The 18,599-nt window shown below is 45.7% G+C and overlaps 1 protein-coding gene across 1 annotated transcript in view; it reads left to right on the forward strand.

Annotated features, from left to right (window-relative positions):
• The first annotated feature begins 11,884 nt into the window (after positions 1–11,884).
• Positions 11,885–18,599, forward strand: part of HSF2 (heat shock transcription factor 2) — a 38,536-nt gene continuing 31,821 nt past the window's right edge. The window contains exon 1 of the mRNA XM_040350332.1: positions 11,885–12,081. Coding sequence (XP_040206266.1) covers positions 11,989–12,081 — 93 coding nt within the window. The 5' untranslated portion in view covers positions 11,885–11,988. The remainder of the gene's footprint in view (positions 12,082–18,599) is intronic.

Below are 18,599 nucleotides of genomic sequence, written 5' to 3' on the forward strand. Positions count from 1 at the left end.
CTCCATGTCCTCCTGCAGTTCCTCCATATTATACGTTTCTTCAACCGCATCGATCCATTCCCAGATCGATGGGCATTCCACCTCTTGCCAGCCCCTTGGAATTAATCTTTTGGCAGCATTCAATAGGTGTGGTACCAGCGATTTTTTATAACTTTTAATGCCTTCTTCCCCCCCGTGGAACAGGACAACCCATGGGTCCATCTTTATCTTTTTCTTTGTAATCTCTTCGACGCAGGCCAATATTTTTTCCCAGTACCTCCTTATCTTAGGGCATCCCCACCACAGGTGCGCCATATTTCCTGGTAAACCGCATCCCCTCCAGCACTCTCCAGTCTGTCCCTCTTTAAACTTCTTTAATTTGTCTGGTGTCATATACCATCCGGCTATGCATTTAAAACACATCTCTGCTGTGCGATTATCCACCGCGGAGGAGTGTGTCAGGGTCAGCATTTTCTCTATTGTGGTCCTATCCTGATGTGTCCCTAGTTCCCTTTCCCATTTTTTAATGAATGGGGGTATGTTCTGCTCTTCCATCTTCAGTAACATCTTATATAGTACCGAGATAGATCCTCTGGCATTTTTTGTAGAGCATATTTTTTCCAATTCCAATAACTGATCTCCCGACCTCAGTGGGTGTGGAAGGTCTTGGATAAAATGGTTTAGTTGCCGATATCTCCATTCATTAATTTCAAGGAAAGAGTTTTTTAATTTCAACTCCTGTAGTGTTAAAATGTGACCTTCCTTCATTATATCCCTTAATTGTATAGTGTCCATTTTAATCCAGTTTCCCCCCACTTGTGTTTTACCTGGTGCAAAATAATCATTATTCTTTAGTGATATAAGGGGTGAATTGTACTCTTTCACAATTTTTTTATAGACCGTGTCCCAAACTTTAAGTGCATTTTTAGTTATCTCGTGTGCGTTTTTATCTATTGTCCTAAATTGTGGAGGGTTCCAAATTATCTTATCTAACCTTGCCTGTGACAATTCATTTTCTACACTAACCCACCTTTTTTCTTTGCTAGCTCTGGCCCACTCCACCACTCTTGTCAATATCACCGCCTCATAGTATCTCTTGACATCGGGGACCGCTAATCCACCCTTTTTTTTTGGTTGTTTTAGGGTCTGAAGTGCTATCCTGTGCTTCTTGTTTCTCCATATATAATTCATTATTAATTTTCTAAGGGCCGAGAACAATGTCCCGGGGAGGGCAATGGGGATCATCTGGAACTTATATAAAATTTTTGGCAGAATGACCATTTTGCAGTAATTAATTCGTCCTATCCATGATATTGCCCTGTTTTCTACCCTTTTTGTTTCTGTCTTAATTTCATTTAATAAAGGGATAAAGTTTATCGTATACATCTCCCTAGTAGATTTTGCTAACAGTATTCCTAGGTATTTGAGTTCTTTAACCCAAGCAAATTTGTACTTCATTTTCAGGAGTTGTTCTTCTATCTTGCTTATGTTAATACTCATAATCTCCGTTTTTGTGATATTTAATTTAAAATTTGAGATTTCTCCGTATTCGCTACAAAGGTTTAGAAGGTTTGGGATTGATGTTTTAGGTTCCATTAAATAGAAGAGGACGTCGTCTGCAAAAGCTGCAAGTTTATGTTCTTCCTCTCCTATTTTAACCCCTTTTATTTTTTGAGAGTTTCTGATCCTAGCCAGCAGGGGTTCCAATGCGAGCACGAACAGTAATGGCGATAGAGGGCACCCTTGCCTTGTACCGTTTCTCATTAAGAAGGTTTGAGAGAGACTTCCGTTTATTTTTATTTTGGCCGTGGGGAACCTGTAGAGAGTGCCAATCCACTCCATCATCCTCTGTCCAAACCCCATTTCCTTCAGGGTGTGCAACATGAGTCCCCAGTCTACCCTGTCAAACGCTTTTTCTGCGTCTATCGACAGAAGTAGGCCTGGGGACCCCGCCGCTTTCATTTTCCGGAGGATTAACAGTGTTCTAACCCCATTGTCTCTCCCCTCTCTTCCCTGGACAAAACCCGTCTGATCCGGGTACACCAATCTCGCCATTTCCTGTTTAACTCTCCCGGCCAATACCTTTGCAAACAGTTTTAAATCTGTATTAAGCAGAGATATCGGCCGGTATCCTGAACAGTTTCCGATGTCCTTCCCTTCCTTAGGGATAACGGTGATAGTTGCCTCTGATGCCTCTTTACTTAGTTCGTACTCCTTTCCAAGCCCATTATAATACTGGCATAGCCTTGGCAGAAGTATCTCCTTAAATTTTTTGTAATACATTACTGTAAAGCCGTCTGGCCCCGGACTTTTACCTGAGGCAGACCTTGATAATGCTACTTTAATTTCGTTTTCCGTTATTTGCCTGTCCATCCCCTCTGCGTCTATTTGACTGACTTTTGATAACCTTGCTTCTTCTAAGAATGCTAAGATTTTTTTGTCTTTCTCCCCTTTTTGCCAGCTTTTTTGTTCTACTGAGTATAATTTTTCATAATATAATCTAAATGTTTCAGCAATATCTTTTGTTGTGTGCAGGACCTCTCCTTTTTCGTTTTTAATTTTATCTATATAATTCCTTGATTTCTTTTTTTGTACCATCCGAGCCAGATGTTTGCTTGTTTTATTTCCCCACCTATATCTCTCCCTTGCCACCAAGTTAAATTCCCTTCTTGTTTCCCGATCAATAAGTTCTTTAAGTTCGTTCCGCTTATTAACTAGGTCCAGATAAATATCTCGTTGTTTACCATTTTTCTTATGTATTAGTTCCAGATTGAAGATCTCATCTACTAATTTTTCCTTCTTACTATTCATTTCTTTTTTCCTCCTTGCCCCTTCGGAGATTAACACCCCTCTAATCACCGCCTTATGGGCATCCCATAATGTTGCTGCCGAAATTTCATCTGTCTTGTTTATCTTAAAATATTCCTCTAATTCTTTTTTAACCCTCATTAAACTTTTCTCTTCTATTAGTAGTTTCTCATTTAGTCTCCAATTTGGATAGGTCCTTTGATTGCCTATGATATTTATGGATATACTGATTGGAGCATGATCGGAAATCGTCATGGTCTCTATTTTTGTCTCGACCACCGCATCTAACATTCTATGCTCAATGAAAATGTGATCGATCCGGGAGTAACTCTCATGTACGTGAGAATAAAATGTATAATCTCGTTTGCTTGGGTTAAAGATCCTCCATGTGTCTACTAATTGGCTTCTATGTAGACTACCTTTTACCTTTCTTAATTGCCTTTCTTGAGTCTCTAATGTTTGGTGTGTTTTATCGGCCTTTGTGTCCATACAGAAATTTAAATCTCCTCCCAGTATTATCTTTCCCCTCCTGAAGTCTTTTAATTTCCCCAGGATTCCCTGGAGGTATTTCATCGGGGAGGTATTCGGTGCATATATGTTTACAAGAGTATATTCCTCCTCCTCTAGTTTTCCCCTAAGAAAGAGGAATCTACCTTCTGGGTCTGTCAATCGGTCTGTTAACACAAACCTAATCCCCTTAGCTATCCCGATTGCTACCCCTCTGGCCCTTTTAGAAATGGTGTCACCATAGAACCATATGGGGAAGTCAGGGGAATATAGCTTTATGTTTGATCCTAATGTAAGATGGGTTTCTTGTAGGAGGACAACATCTGCCCTATACCTCTTTAGTTCCTTTTAGTACCTTATGTCTCTTTGATGGACTATTGAGGCCTTTTACGTTATAAGATAGGCATTTAATTACCGGCATCTTGGTTGTTGGTTACAGTTTCTTCCGATTGTTTTGGTGAGATAGGATATCTTCCCCCCTCCCTCCCTTCCCTTCCCTCCCCTCCCTCTCCCCCCCTCCCCCCCCATCCCCTCCCCCCTACTCCCTCCCCCCTCCCTCCTCTCTCCCCTTTCGGCCATTTATTGGCCACTGAACCATCTTCCATGTCTGGTCCAGTTTTCTCTAGGTGGGGTCCTAGGGTAGCCTCCCCTCCGCTCCAATTCTGGAGCGGGGGAGAGGGGGGACGGGTGGGTCCCCGACCACCGGGTTTCACCCCAGGAAAAAGAACCGAGAACAAATAAGGTAAAGGGAAGGAAAAAGAAAAAGACAATAAACAAGTAAACAAATAACCGAGAACCAAGTTCTCTATAACTAAATCATTGTGGGTTCACTAATCTTTCTCCCTCTCCTTCCCCCTCTCCTCTATTCCCACCCTGGTAAATCAGGGATCTGGATATCCAATTTTTTACAGAATTCTTCTAGGTCCTCCGGGAATCTAAGTATCGTTGATCTTCCGTCTTTTGTGCCGATCAGACATGCTGGATGTCCCCAAGTATATTTTATGTTTAGATCTATCATCTGTTTTAACAGTGGTTTCAGTGCTCGTAGTCTTGCTAGAGTCTCAGCCGATAGATCCGAGAATATCTGTAACTCAATCCCCTCGAGGACTATCGGGGGTTGACCCCTCAGTTTCTTCCACACTTTTTCTTTGTCCTCATATAGTCGGAACCTGACTATGACATCTCTTGTACGCTCTGCGTTGGCTCTTTGTGGGTTCCCCACTCTATGGACCCTTTCGATCCTGATGGGATCTTCGATTGGTTTTTCCAGGAGGGGGTTGCAAATCTTCCTCATTATTTTCCTGAGGTCTTCTCCCCTTTCCTCTGGGATTGACCTTATCCTCAGATTTTGTCTACGGTTTCTGTTCTCTTGATCTTCTATTTTGTAGAGGATAAGTCTCTGCTGTCTTTGTGTCTGGTCTATTTGGTCTTTTATTCCTTTAACTTCTTGTTCTACCGTCTCTGTTCGTTCTTCTATTGTAGCTATTCTAGTCATAAAGTGTCCAAGGTCTGTGCGTAAGTTCTGAATTTCCCCTTTGATTTCCTCCTTGATCGCCGTTTCCATCCTACGCAGCATCTCTGCGATTTCCCCGTTTAACGGGGGCTGTATGTCTGGTCGGTGTTCCTTGTTCCCCCTTCCTTCGGGCCCGTGCTCTATGTTGCTTTCCTCTCTTGACTCTATTGATGTTTCACTGGTGTTTCCCCCCTGGGGTTTCTTATTGACCGATTTTTGCTCTCTGTTAGGTTGTTGTTGCTTTGTTCCTCCCTGGGTTCCTTGTGTTTGTGGACTTACTCCTTTGGTCATAAAAGGTCTGATAGAGCTTGTTGTTGCTATATTACTAGGGGTTGTTGGAGGTCCCCCCTTTGTAGACCTGCTCGTCATTCTGCTCATATTATTCTCCCTTTTTCTGATTCGTTTCCCCAGTTTGACCTTCTGCTGCCTCTTCCCCTCTCTCCCCTATCTCTCCGGTCTCCTTACTGCTCTCCACCCGGTTCCCCCCTTCCTTCCAAATGGCGAGGAGAGAAATACTGGGTGGAATTCCTGTTCCCCTTTTTTTCCCTTTTTTTTTTTTTTTTTTTCCAACTGCCTCTTTGTTACTAACTATGGACAAGCTACTCCAGAGACCGGTTTAGTAAGTGTCCCGCGATTTTGTAGTTCACCTCGGCCCAAAATCCCAGACGTCTTTGTATGTGTGATTATCTGCCTAAGCCTAGGGGACTTGGGGGGGTCTTCTTAAAAATTTGGCGTCTTGTTCAGTGTTCGTTTTTCAAAGTTCTAGAAGTTACTCTGTGTGCTTGGTGATGGAAGGTCGTTGGATCAAAGATGGATTTACCCCTTCAAAGTCATGGGGTTAACTAATTTATGGTAAAAGAGAAAAGGGAGAACCCAGAAAAGAGAAGGGGGGCATGAAAGTCTTTAGCCGCCTTATCGCTCTCCCCTTTATGTCCTGCAACAGACAGGCCCCGGCACAGGCCCCGACACTTCCTTCGGCTACGTTTTACCTGAGCCCTCTTAGAGCTTCCTCTACCCGGCCTCCTCGGGGCCACCCTTTCAGGGGGTATTTCTGGGGGTACTTCTGGAGAGATAATGGGCTATGAGGGGAGGTCCAACCTTTTCCTCAGTAATGGTGGGTTTATACAAGTACAGAAATTAGCCGTTTCCAGCTCTTTAAATGTTGTGAATTCCAACCCCGCCAAGTGCAGTGTAGTACACCCAGGGATGGGGGGTGGGTGTCTGTGGCGTTCCTGTGTTTATCCCAATCCTTTAGATCCCCTTATCTGCACCATATAAAATGCTTCTGTATGCAGATGGGGGGGGTGTCCCTTATTGAGGAGTAGTGCGGTCCCCTAAAACCGTTTTTTACGGCCCCCCTTAGGTTAGACAGCCTCTCTTGGAAGGGTTATTAATGGGCATTTATCCTTGGTACATAGAACTTATTGCACAGATATTGCTTCTTTCTAGTACATTACTTAGGTAGGACAGTCTCTCTTGGATAGATTATTAACTACTTGCCGTCGCCGCACCGTCATAATACGTCCACAAGGTGGCTCTCCTAGGCGAGATCACGTATTATGACGTCCTACCCTTTAGCCGCCACTAGGGGCGCACGCGCGCCGCCGGAGGCGCGCGCACGCGCCCCCCGCTCGCCCCCGACTCCCGTGCGTGTGCCCGGCGGGCGCGATCGCCGCCGGGCACACGCGATCGCTCGGTACAGAGCGGGGAACGGGAGCTGTGTGTGTAAACACACAGCTCTCGTTCCTGTCAGCAGGGGAAATGCTTTTCTTCGGTTCATACACTGTATGAACCGAGGATCAGTGTTTCCCCTAGTGAGGCCACCCCCCCCCCCACAGTAAGAACACACCCAGGCATACTTAACCCCTTCCCCGCCCCCTAGTGTTAACCCCTTCACTGCCAGTGGCATTTTTATAGTAATCTAATGCATTTTTATAGCACTGATCGCTATAAAAATGCCAATGGTCCCAAAAATGTGTCAAAAATGTCCGAAGTGTCCGCCATAATGTCGCAATACCAAAAAAAAAATCGCTGATCGCCGCCATTACTAGTAAAAAAAATATTAATAAAAATGCCATAAAAATACCCCCTATTTTGTAAACGCTATAACTTTTGCGCAAACCAATCAATAAACGCTTATTGCGATTTTTTTTTACGAAAAATATGTAGAAGAATACGTATCGGCCTAAACTGAGGAAAAAAAATGTTTTTTTATATATTTTTGGGGGATATTTATTACAGCAAAAAGTAAAAAATATTCATTTTTTTCAAAATTGTCGTTCTATTTTTGTTTATAGCGCAAAAAATAAAAACCGCAGAGGTGATCAAATACCACCAAAAGAAAGCTCTATTTGTGGGAAAAAAAGGACGCCAATTTTGTTTGGGAGCCACGTCGCACGACCGCGCAATTGTCTGTTAAAGCGACGCAGTCCCGAATCGCAAAAAGTACTCTGGTCTTTGGGCAGCAATATGGTCCGGGGGGTAAGTGGTTAATAGGTACTTATCATTAGGACATAGAACATTTTGCACTGATATTACTTTTTCTAGAACTTTAGCAGCCACTATGTTCCATCACAGTTTTTGTTTGTGCTTTACCTCTTTGACCTTACTGACACATAATCTTAAAAGTTTTTTACTTTACCTCTACTTCCTCCTCAGAGTGCTTAGCAAGGCAGAGCTAGACACATATACATCATTATAATAAGAGATCCAACCTTAGTCCTGGTGGTGGTGTGTGTGCTCGGGTATTTCTACCGCTTCCCTGGGGATACGAGCCTCCAGCAGCATTCACCTCTCCTCCTTCCCCGTCCGTCTCCTCCTCTCATCAGCTGGAGCCCTCCGCACTGTCAGTCCACATGGCGTGTTGTCAGCAATGCTTGTTCCGGTCCGTGCGGGGGTGCCTCCTCCTACCCCCCGCTACAGCGGTGCTCGAACAGCTCAGCCGATTCAGGGGAGCCGCGATCAACATGCGGCGGGCCGACGAAGGCTGTCGGCTCCTCTCCCTCTCTGAGCGCGGTCCGTCCTCATCCCCCCTCAGGCTCCGGGCTCTTCACTCCCCCCACCTACGAGCGCGCGCGCGTCCTCACGTGTACGCACGCGCCATCATGATGTGGATAAATGGTCTTGCCATGTCTTTCTAACGAAGATGGTGAACCGCATGCCTTGGACATTAAGTCTGCAATTTCCAACTACCTGTCGGCCACTATCCACCTTCGGTCAACGGACGCCCTCCTGATTATACCTCACGGAGCCAGACGAGGTCAAGCAGCCTCCTCTCGAACCATCGCCTCTTGGCTAGTTAAAGCGATCGGGAAAGCATATTCCACTCAACAGCTGGAGATCCCAGAGGGCATCAAAGCGCATTCAACCAGGGCAGTGGCTACCTCTTGGGCAGCATATTGTGGAGTTTCTTCAGAGACCATCTGCAGAGCAGCAACCTGGTCCTCCAGGCATACCTTCATCACCCACTATAGGGGTGTTGGCGACTTCCGAGTTTGGCAGATCTATCTTCAGGGCCAATTCTTCGGCTCTATAAGAAAATAAAAAACTTTTTGCATTGAACCCGCCCGACTAGCGAGTTATTTCCCAGTGTGTGCTGCCATGAATGCGTCAGGAAAACGGAAAATTGTATACTCACCTTTCCGTAATTTTCCTTTCCTGACGCATCTTCATGGCAGCACACAGCTGCCCACCCTGTTGTTCAATGATGATGATATTTACGGAGAATGATGCCGGGTGTCTCCTCTTCGAATTTATAGCTAACCAATCCTGTCAGGTTGTGGGGGCGGAGTCACAACCCAGTGTGTGCTGCCATGAAGATGCGTCAGGAAAGGAAAATTACGGAAAGGTGAGTATACAATTTTCCATTTTTCAGGTTCTGAAAAACGACAAAAAAAAAAATTCGAACATGCTGCATTTTTAACGTCGTTTTAAACTGTCATTTTTCGGGTTGTAAAAAATGATCGTGTGTGGGCTAAAACGATGTAAAAAAACAGCGCATGCTCAGAAGCAAGTTATGAGACGGGAGCGCTCGTTCTGGTAAAACTACCGTTCATAATGGAGTAAGCACATTCATCACGCTGTAACAGACAGAAAAGCGCGAATCGTCTTTTACTAACAAGGAATCGGCTAAAGCAGCCCAAAGGCGAATGGAACTTCCCCTTTAGGCTGCATTCACACCTCCGCGACAAGATACGCCGCGTACCCGACGTATTTTGCCGCGAGTGTGTAACTTTTTTTTTTTTTTTTTTTTTCAACAAAGCCTTCCCATTGCTTTGTATGGCCGAACGCCAATGCCGCCTGAAAAAAAGGGTCCGGGACTTTTTTTTCAGGCGTACGGCGTCTATGAGATGTGAACCATCTCCATAGACAGCAATGGGAATTCTCCCCTCCAGCGGCACGAGCGTCCGGCATTTTGTCGCGGAGGTGTGAATGGGGTCTAATAGTTCCATCGTAAGTTTTGTACGTCACTGCGCTTTGCTAGATCATTTTTTTTAAAACGATGGTGTGTAGGCAACGTTGTTTTAATGGGAAACGGCATGGTCTTTTTGATCATGCGGTTCTTGTGACAGTGCTGCAGGCTGAGATGCGTGGGCGTGCCAGGATGAATGGCAGCCCTGCAAGAGCAGTGCGATTTGGCTGTGGGTATTGATGCGATTTCTGCAACGGCAAGCTTGTATGAACCTAGCCTTTTAATATTATTTTTTATATATATATATAGCTTTTTTTTCTCAAATAGGTGCAGGTACTCAACCACGACCCCGTTCATATTTCTCAAACAGTAGAAGGGTCTTAAAGGGGCATTAAATACCAGAATTGCCTTACATACAGAGTGCAGAGCTGTCACTTGTAAACACAGAAATCGGACTTCTGTGTTTACAAGTGATTGTGGTGAGCAGACACCAAAGGGTCTGAGCCAGAGGTGGTGGAACTGAGTTCCCCCTGAAAAAAAAAAAAAGCCCTGTGTGTGTGTGTATGTATGTTTTTAAAGCGGATGTGCCACGGGAAAATAATATTAAAAGCCAGCAGCTACAAATACTACAGCTGCTGACTTTTAATATTAGGACACTTACCTGTCCTGGAGTCCAGCGCCGATCGCAGCAGAGGACGAGCGATCGCTCGTCTCTCTGCTGCTCCCCCCGCCATCCACGCTGAGGGAACCAGGAAGTGAAGCGATGCGGCTTCACTGCCCGGTTCCCTACGGCGCATGCGCGAGTCGCGCCGTGCCCGCCGATTGGCTCCCGATGTGTGCTGGGAGCCGAGTGTTCCCAGCACACAACAGGGGAGCGACGGGATGTGACGGAATGCCCGTCTTTTGCCCGTGAATGCCGGGCCGGAAGTGGGTGCAAATACCTGTCTTTAGACAGGTATCTGCACCCCCCTGAAAGGTGTCAAATGTGACACCAGAGGGGGGGCGGGTTCCGATCAGCGGGACTCCACTTTAGGGTGGAGAACCGCTTTAAATGAAACTTTATTTAACCACTTCAATACCCGCCCATTGTCATTTGACGTCCACAGATGGGATCTCCCATCCTGGGTGGACGTCAAATGACGTCCTGGGCTTTGCGGGTGGATATCTGAATGATGCCTGCAGCTAGAGGCATCATCCAGATATCCTTTTGTTCTGCCGGCGATTCTGCGCAACATAAGAACGATCATAGCGGCGGTTCCGCCGCTTGATCATTCTTACAGGCGGCGGGAGGGGGGCATCCCCCCCCCCTCCCGCCGCCATCCGGTGCTTCTCCGGGCTCTCCCGTGCCATCGGGGGCCCGAAGAACGAATCGTCCGGCGCTCGCAGGAAGCAAAGAGATGACTGGTGACCAGTTGGGGCGCGATGTGATGATGTCACGCCCGGGTCCCCGTAAGTAAACAAAGCCGTGATTGCGGCTAGTAAGCAACAGTATTCATGAGATTGGTGAATTTTTTTTTCACCGATCTCATGGTTTCCAGCCTGGAGGAGAGATGTGGGGTCTTATTGACCCCGCATCTCTCCATAAAGAGGACCTGTAACACACATTTCCTATTACAAGGGATATTTACATTCCTTGTAATAGGAATAAAAGTAAAAAAAAAAAAAAAAATTAGAAAAGAAGTGTAAAAAAAATAAGTAAAAAAATAAAATTAAAACGCCCCTGTCCCTGGTAGCTCGAGCGCAGTAGCGAACGCACACGTAAGTCCCGCCGACATGTGAACGCCGTTTAAACCACATATGTGAGGTATCGCCACGTGCGTTAGAGTGCCAGCAACAATTCTAGCACTAGATCTCCTCTGTAAATCTAAACTGGTAACCTGTAAGAAAAAAAAAATTAAAGCGTTGTCTATGGAGATTTTTAAGTACCGAAGTTTGGCGCCATTCCATGAGTATGCGCAATTTTAAAGCGTGACATGTTAGGTATCTATTTACTCGGTGTAACATAATCTTTCACATTATACAAAAAAATTGGGCTAACTTTACTGTTTTGTTATTTTTTTGATTCATGAAACAATTTTTTTCCAAAAAAAGGGCGTTTGAAAAATTATTGCGCGTATACCGTGCAAGATAAAATGTTTCAATCACCGTCGTTTTATTCCCTAGGGTGTCTGCTAAAAAAAAAAAAAAAACATATATAATATTTGGGGGTTCTGCGTAATTTTCTAGCAAAAGAATGATGATTTTTACATGTAGGAGAGAAGTGCCAGAATAGGCCCGGTAATGAGGTGTATATAAAAGCCTGGTATTGAAGTGGTTAATCATCAAACATAGCATTCAAAATAATAATAAAAAAAAAAAAAAAAAACTTGATATTATTGTTGCTGCATGGTACTATGATGAGTCCCGCCTTCGCAGCCGCTATAAATAGTCGCTGGGTCCACTGTGACATGTAAAGCTACTGGCTGGAAGGTAAACGTCCCCAGTGTCTGAGCCATACAACTGGTCAGCACCTACTCTGCATCAACCAATCTCTGGCAAACTTCCAGCGCGCGCACACACACAGTGCACTGCACATGCACACACACCCCACACGTGAGGTTGTATCCGTTATGCAAGGAGGAGCCAAGTTGCGTCTCGTCCAGTACGACGCTGTAGCGTCAGACTCAGGGGGGCGTGGTGCAGTGCCCAGTTTGGCGCATGCGCAGTAGCTCCGTCTGAGCTCGGTGAGGTTGGGTTGTACTTTGTATTAGTACTGGGGGAGTTCGGGACAATGAAGCAGAATTCTAACGTACCGGCGTTCCTGAGCAAACTGTGGACGTTGGTGGAGGACTCGGACACCAACGAATTTATCACATGGAGTCAGGTAAGCGCCCCTCTGCCCTGTGTGTACATAGGCACGGCTTCCATCTTGTGGCAGCGGCCCAGGTGTAGGCATGATGCCAACCAAGCCTTCTCCACACGCTGCCTGCTTCCCTTCCTCGCCTCTTTTCCTCACGGCTAGGTGTTCTACATTCATTGTACTTGTCTTCCTTAGGAGGCCCCTCATCCTGCCTTCTAAAATACGTACACATCAGCTGACATCCAATCCTGCTAAATCCCATTCATTTCATGGTTCACAAAGCATGACAATACTTCAACACTCTTACTAGTGTGCCTAGGTTGCTTCTCAGCCATAGTGGCAAGCCATCAGATAGCTGGTGTCCTAGCTGATCACACGTGCAGCACCATGGCAACTGACACCAGACAGAGGCTAAGATGGCAGCTTCCAGGGCTGTACAGGATACAAGGGCTTTGTTCTGCTTAAAGGGCTTGTAAAAATAAGTAACAAACATGTCATACTTACCTCCCCTGTGCAGTTAGTTTTGCACAGAGTAGCCCTATCTACCCATTCCGGGGTTCCCTGGCAGCTCCTCCCTGCATTGAGTGTCCGCATTTTGGACAAGCGCTCTCCTTTGTGGTCACCCGTGCGGGCGTGCTCCTGAGTCCTGCTTTTGCATGTATTCACACGCAAAGCAGGACTGGCACCCGTGTCATTGGATTGATTGACAGCAGCAGGAGCCAATGGCTGTGCTATCCAATCGGGACACGAGACGCCAGCTAGAGTTGGTGTGCTCGTTCCCGGGTGGAGGAAGACAGCATTCAGGTAAGTAAAACGGGGGCTGCAGCACTACATAAGGGTTTTCACCTTAATGCGTTAAGATGTAAAACCATGAGTGTTTACAACCCCTTTAACCACTTCCCGCCCGCCCATGATTTCATGCCGCGCGCGCCCGTGGCGATCCGTGATGCGGGGTGTCAGTCTGACACCCTGCATCTCCGATCTCGGTAAAGAGCCTCCGGCAGAGACTCTTTACCACATGATGAGCCGTGTCCAATCACGGCTGATCACGATGTAAACAGGAAGAGCCGTTGATGGCTCTTCCTCACTCGCGTCTGACAGACGCGAGTATAGGAGAGCCGATCGGCGGCTCTCCTGACAGGGGGGGTTCGCGCTAATTGTTTATCAGCGCAGCCCTCCCTCTGATCGCCACACTGGACCACCAGGGAAGCCCACCCTGGACCACCAGGGTGGGCCAAAAAAAAGCATTGAAAAAAAAAAAAGTCTTAAAAAAAAAAAATGCCAATCAGTGCCCACAAATGGGCACTGACTGGCAACATGGGTAGATCAGTGCCACCCCACAGTGTCCATCAGTGCCACCCCACAGTGCCCATCCATGCCCAGTGCCCACCTATCAGTGCCCATCTGTGCCACCCATAAGTATTTATCAGTGCCACCCATCAGTGGCGCCTATGTGTGCCCATCAGTGGCGCCTATGTGTGCCTATCAGTGCCGCATACCAGCGCTGCCAATCAGTGCCACCTCATCTGTGCCCGTCAGTACTACCTCATCGATGTCCATCAGTGCCATCTCATCGGTGCCCATCAGTGCTGCCATATCAGTGCCCGTAATTTACAAAAAAATTAACAGAAAAAAATAAAAACATATTTTTTTTTCAAAATTTTCGGTCTTTTTTTAGTTGTTGCGCAAAAAAAAAAGAATCGCAGAGGTGATCAAATACCACCAAAAGAAAGTTCTATTTGTGGGAAAAAAGGACGCCAATTTTGTTTGAGAGTCACGTCGCACGACCGCGCAATTGCCATTCAAAGTGCGACAGTGCTGAAAGCTGAAAATGTGCTTGGGCGGGAAGGTGCGTAAGTGCCTGGTATGGAAGTGGTTAAGCCTATGTTCACACTGATGCGATGCAGGAACCCGCACGATTACAGCGCTGCTTCCCGCATCACATCTCCCCCGCAGGCAGTTCACACTGCCCTCTGTGAACCGCTGCAGGTGCCATTACATTGTTAATGAAACCCCCCAGATCGGTTCACACATCGCAGTGCGAACTGTAAAGTCACATAGAAATCCGATCGCATAGGTGCGAACACCAGGGGAAGAAAAGTCCCTACACTTTTTTTCCTGCGAATCTAATGCAAGTTCAGTTATTCAACTGTATGGCTGACCTTGCATCTCACAGACATCGCATGTGATTATCACTGCGGGTGGGAATCGCATGCAGTGTCTGTGATTGCAGTAGTGTGATTCTGAGCTAAAGCAGAATTGAACCCTTCTATCCTCTACAGCCCAAAAAGCTGCTTCTGTTTGATCTGTAACTGCCACGTGCTGCTGCACATGTGATCAGTTATGACAACCAGGCGTTTGACAGTTTGGGTGAGGACACAAATGTGACAGTTTTCACAAAAATAGCCGCCGATGTCCCCACTGCCCCAGTGTGAAAGGGGCCTAACCAAAATTAAACCCTCCTATCCAGTTTACAGCCAAGGAAGCCACTTCTGTTTGCAACTGCCATGATGGTTTGACAGTTTGCTTGAGGACACACGCAAATGTGACAGTTGGCAATCCTGGCATTCCAGGAATGTAACTGTTTTTTTGAACTAGCCATAACTTGGCTTTTTTGGTTATGGGTAAAGTTCCACTTTTAAAGCAGTATTAAACCCAAAAGAAAACATTTTATTATACTGCAGCTTACCAATTCTTAAAGTGATACTAAAGTCTTGTTTTTTTTTTTGTTTAAAAAAACAAACACCTATGTGCAGTTTGTTTTGCACAGAGCAGCCCAGATCCTCCTCTTTTCAGGTCCCTCTTTTGTGCTCCTAGTCCCTCTCTCCTGTTGAGTGCCCCCACAGCAAGCATCTTGATATGGGGCAGACAAGCCACAGCACAGTGTGTCCATTCAGAAATGGAGCTCCTGCCCCGCCCCCTTTCTCTAATTGGCTGACTGACTTTGACAGCAGCAGGAGACAATGGCGCCATGCTGCTGCCTAAGCCGATAAGGAGGGGAGTCCCAGACAGCTGAGACACTCCTGTAACATTGCTGGATATAGAGGGAAATCGGGTAAGTATTAGGGGAGCTGCTGCACACAGAAGGCTTTTTATTTGAATGCATAAAGATAAAAAAAACTTTTGCTTTTACAACCAATTTAATATAATGAATAGCATTTGGTTTCCACCACTGCTGCTGTGTGAATACAGGCTTGTCTTGGTGACTTCTACATGTGCATTAGACAGGAATCGCACAGGATTCCTGTTCACATGCGATTCTTTGCTGTGCATTTTGAGCACATTCGTGTATCTGCTTAAACCGCACTGCAAAGGAATCTGTATCGGCGAGTACTAAAGCACAAGTATCATTACTTGGCAATAAAAAAATGGTATCAATGAAAACTGTTGTTTTAGGCTGCATTCACACCTGAGAGTCGTTCGGTCATTTTTCGTATTCATGCTTATTTGCGCGTTTGCATACAGCGTTGTCCGACGTTTGTCCGACGTTTTTGTACTTCAACGTTTTTTATTTTAGCCAATAGGAAAAATGATCATCTTTTCATCACTTTTTGCTCTGTTGGTAGATTTTTTTAATCTTCTACCTGGGTGAAAAGTTCTATTGATTAAAGCGACGAAACGCCCGTAGCAAACGCTCGTTGTCGCGCTAGTCGCTTGAATCGAGCGTTTCTATTACATTCTATGGGAAATGGAAACGCTCAAATACACCCAAACCGCCCGATACGTGCGACAAAAAAAGGGTCCGGAACTTGTTTGAGCTTCAGGCGTATTGGCGTGCAGATGTGAACCATCTCCATATGGTATAATGTATTTTTTTCCCCTCTAGCGTATTTGAGCGTCGTGCTTCAGGCGACAAAACGATCAGGTGTGAATGCAGCCTTAGGATTCAAGGTTAATGTAAACTAACCCAAGAATCACTAATACGGGTATGCTTCACACTGGTGACTAGCCTGACCACCCTTACCCCTCCTCCCCTCTCCCTTTGATAATTGTGTCTTGCATGTTCATGATTAATGATAGGTTAGGTTATTTTACCTTTGTCTATAGAGCAAATGACAATACCTTTCTCGGATTACTTTGTTGTTATGTTAACATTGGACACCAACTGATAGCTTGAACCTGTTTTAGTCTCTATTGTTGTACTACTTTATCTTGATACAATAAAGAAATATTGACATTTAAAAAAAAAAAAAAAGGTATCGATGCAATCCTATCTGCTAGTACATCTAACCTCCACCCCCCTCAGATTGGCAATACTGCCGTCCAAAGGTGTCTCTGTTGCATTCATCAAGCTAGGTGGCACTCTAAAGCTACTTTCACACTATTTTTAGTGGTGCTTTCCTGTATTTTTTTGCTACGATTTTCGGCCGCTAGCGGGGCCCTTTTAACCCCGAAAATGGATTAAAACCGCTGGCAAAGCGCAGCTGCTGCATCGCTTTCCCGACGGTTCAGAGGCGCTGCCCATTGATTTCAATAGGCAGGGGCGCTTTAGGAGTGGTGTATTCACTGCTCTTACAGAGCCTTAAAGATGTGGCTGGCAGGACTTTTTTGAGCGTCCTACCAGCGCACCGCTCCAGTGTGAAAGCCCTCAGGCTTTCACACTGGAGTGAAAGGAGATGTTCTTTCAGGGCACTTTGCAGGCACTATTTTTAGCGCTATAGCACCTGCAAACTGCCCCAGTGTGAAAGCAGCCTAATACAGATCACCAGGTTAAAGCAGAGGGGAAAGAAGCCTAAAATGTATACAGCCATCATATCTAAGGATTGGTAAGCTGCAGTATCTTAAAGCAGGCCTCGACAAAATCCGGGTGCCAGGTCGCAATTGCGACAAGAAATTGTGACCTGGCGCCTGGGGAAGTTTAGGGCTGCAGAAGGCCGCAAAGCCGTGGCCTCAATTACCGGCCGGTGCGATCACGGCGGTCCCGCGCCCTCCGGTAATTGAGGCCGCGCCCTTCACGGAAGGAAGCTGAGGACTGCAGAAGGCCGCAAAGCCGCGGCCTCAATTACCGGCCGGCGTGGGCTGGCCCGTAATTGAGGCCGCGGCTTTGCGGCCTTCACATAAGAAAGCTGAGGCCTGCAGAAGGAATCTAGGAGTGGCCATCTTGTGGTGGCCGTTGGCATTACATGTTACATTACATTACATTACATTACAAGTAGCAAAAAACAGCAGTTCTAATGTGTTTTTTCACTGCCATCTCCTTCCCTCTAATTAGAACCCCCAAACATTATATATATTTTTTATTATAACACCCTAGAGAATAAAATGGCGGTTGTTGCAATACTTTCTGTCACACCGTATTTGCGCAGCGGTCTTGCAAGCGCACTTTTTTGGGGAAAAAATATACTTTTTTTTTTTTTAATTAAAAAATAAGACAACAGTAAAGTTAGCCCAATTTTTTTTATATTGTGAAAGATAATGTTGCGCCGAGTAAATTGATACCCAACATGTCACGCTTCAAAATTGCGTCCGCTCGTGGAATGGCAACAAACTTTTACCCTTTAAAATCTCCATAGGCGACATTAAAAAATTCTACAGATTGCATGTTTTGAGTTACAGAGGAGGTCTATGGCTAGAATTATTGCTCTCGCTCTACCAATCGTGACGATACCTCACATGTGTGGTTTGAATACCGTTTACATATGCGGGCGCTACTCATGTATGCGTTCGCTTCTGCGCGCAAGCTTGGCGGGACGGGGTGCATTTTTTGGCTCCTTTTTTAGCTGGCTCCTAGATTCCAAGCAAATTTGTCAAACCCTGTCTTAAAGGATAAGTTCCCCTTTAGTAACATTTTACACCCATATTTAGGATGTGACCTGTTGCACCACCAAAGTATGCAGTACCTACTAGTACATTATGACTTAAACCTGCAAGTCCAGCTTTTTTATTTTTCAGCGATGACTGTCATTCTAAGTCAGCTTGTAGTTCTCGGTGAACTACCAGGGCACTAATGAGTGCTCTAGGTAAGTCATTGATTCTTCCTGTCATTCAGTAACTGCCTTCCTGTATGAGGTATGGGGCAGACAGCTACACAGTCTGCAGAAGCCTGAGATTGCGCTTGATCTGCTGATTGTGGGTGAAATTCTTTTACAGGCTCCAAATAAAAAATAATAAAATAAAAATGCACTTTTACCTGCAAAAAAATGTGCATTTATTAACCACTTCTGGACCACCCACAGTGGATTTACATCGCTACTTTGATGTTAAATACCGTTGTTATGGCAGCAGATAGCTGCCATTACCCCGTTATAATGGTGGGAGGTCCGCTTTAAGATAAAAGTGGTCTCCATGGCACATTTGTAGGTAAAATTAATATCTCCTAAACATGCACGGTTTAGGAAATAATCGCCCTCATGCAGCCACTGACACCAGGCAGGGAATGTCTGGCGGATCATGCCAGAACTTCCTCTTTTGTGCTCCTAGTCCCTCTCTCCTGTTGAGTGCTCCCACAGCAAGCATCTTGATATGGGGCAGACAAGCCACAGCACAGTGTGTCCATTCAGAAATGGAGCTCCTGCCCCGCCCCCTTTCTCTAATTGGCTGAC

This window comes from Rana temporaria, chromosome 4 (genome assembly GCF_905171775.1).
Source record: "Rana temporaria chromosome 4, aRanTem1.1, whole genome shotgun sequence".
Taxonomy (NCBI): domain Eukaryota; kingdom Metazoa; phylum Chordata; class Amphibia; order Anura; family Ranidae; genus Rana; species Rana temporaria.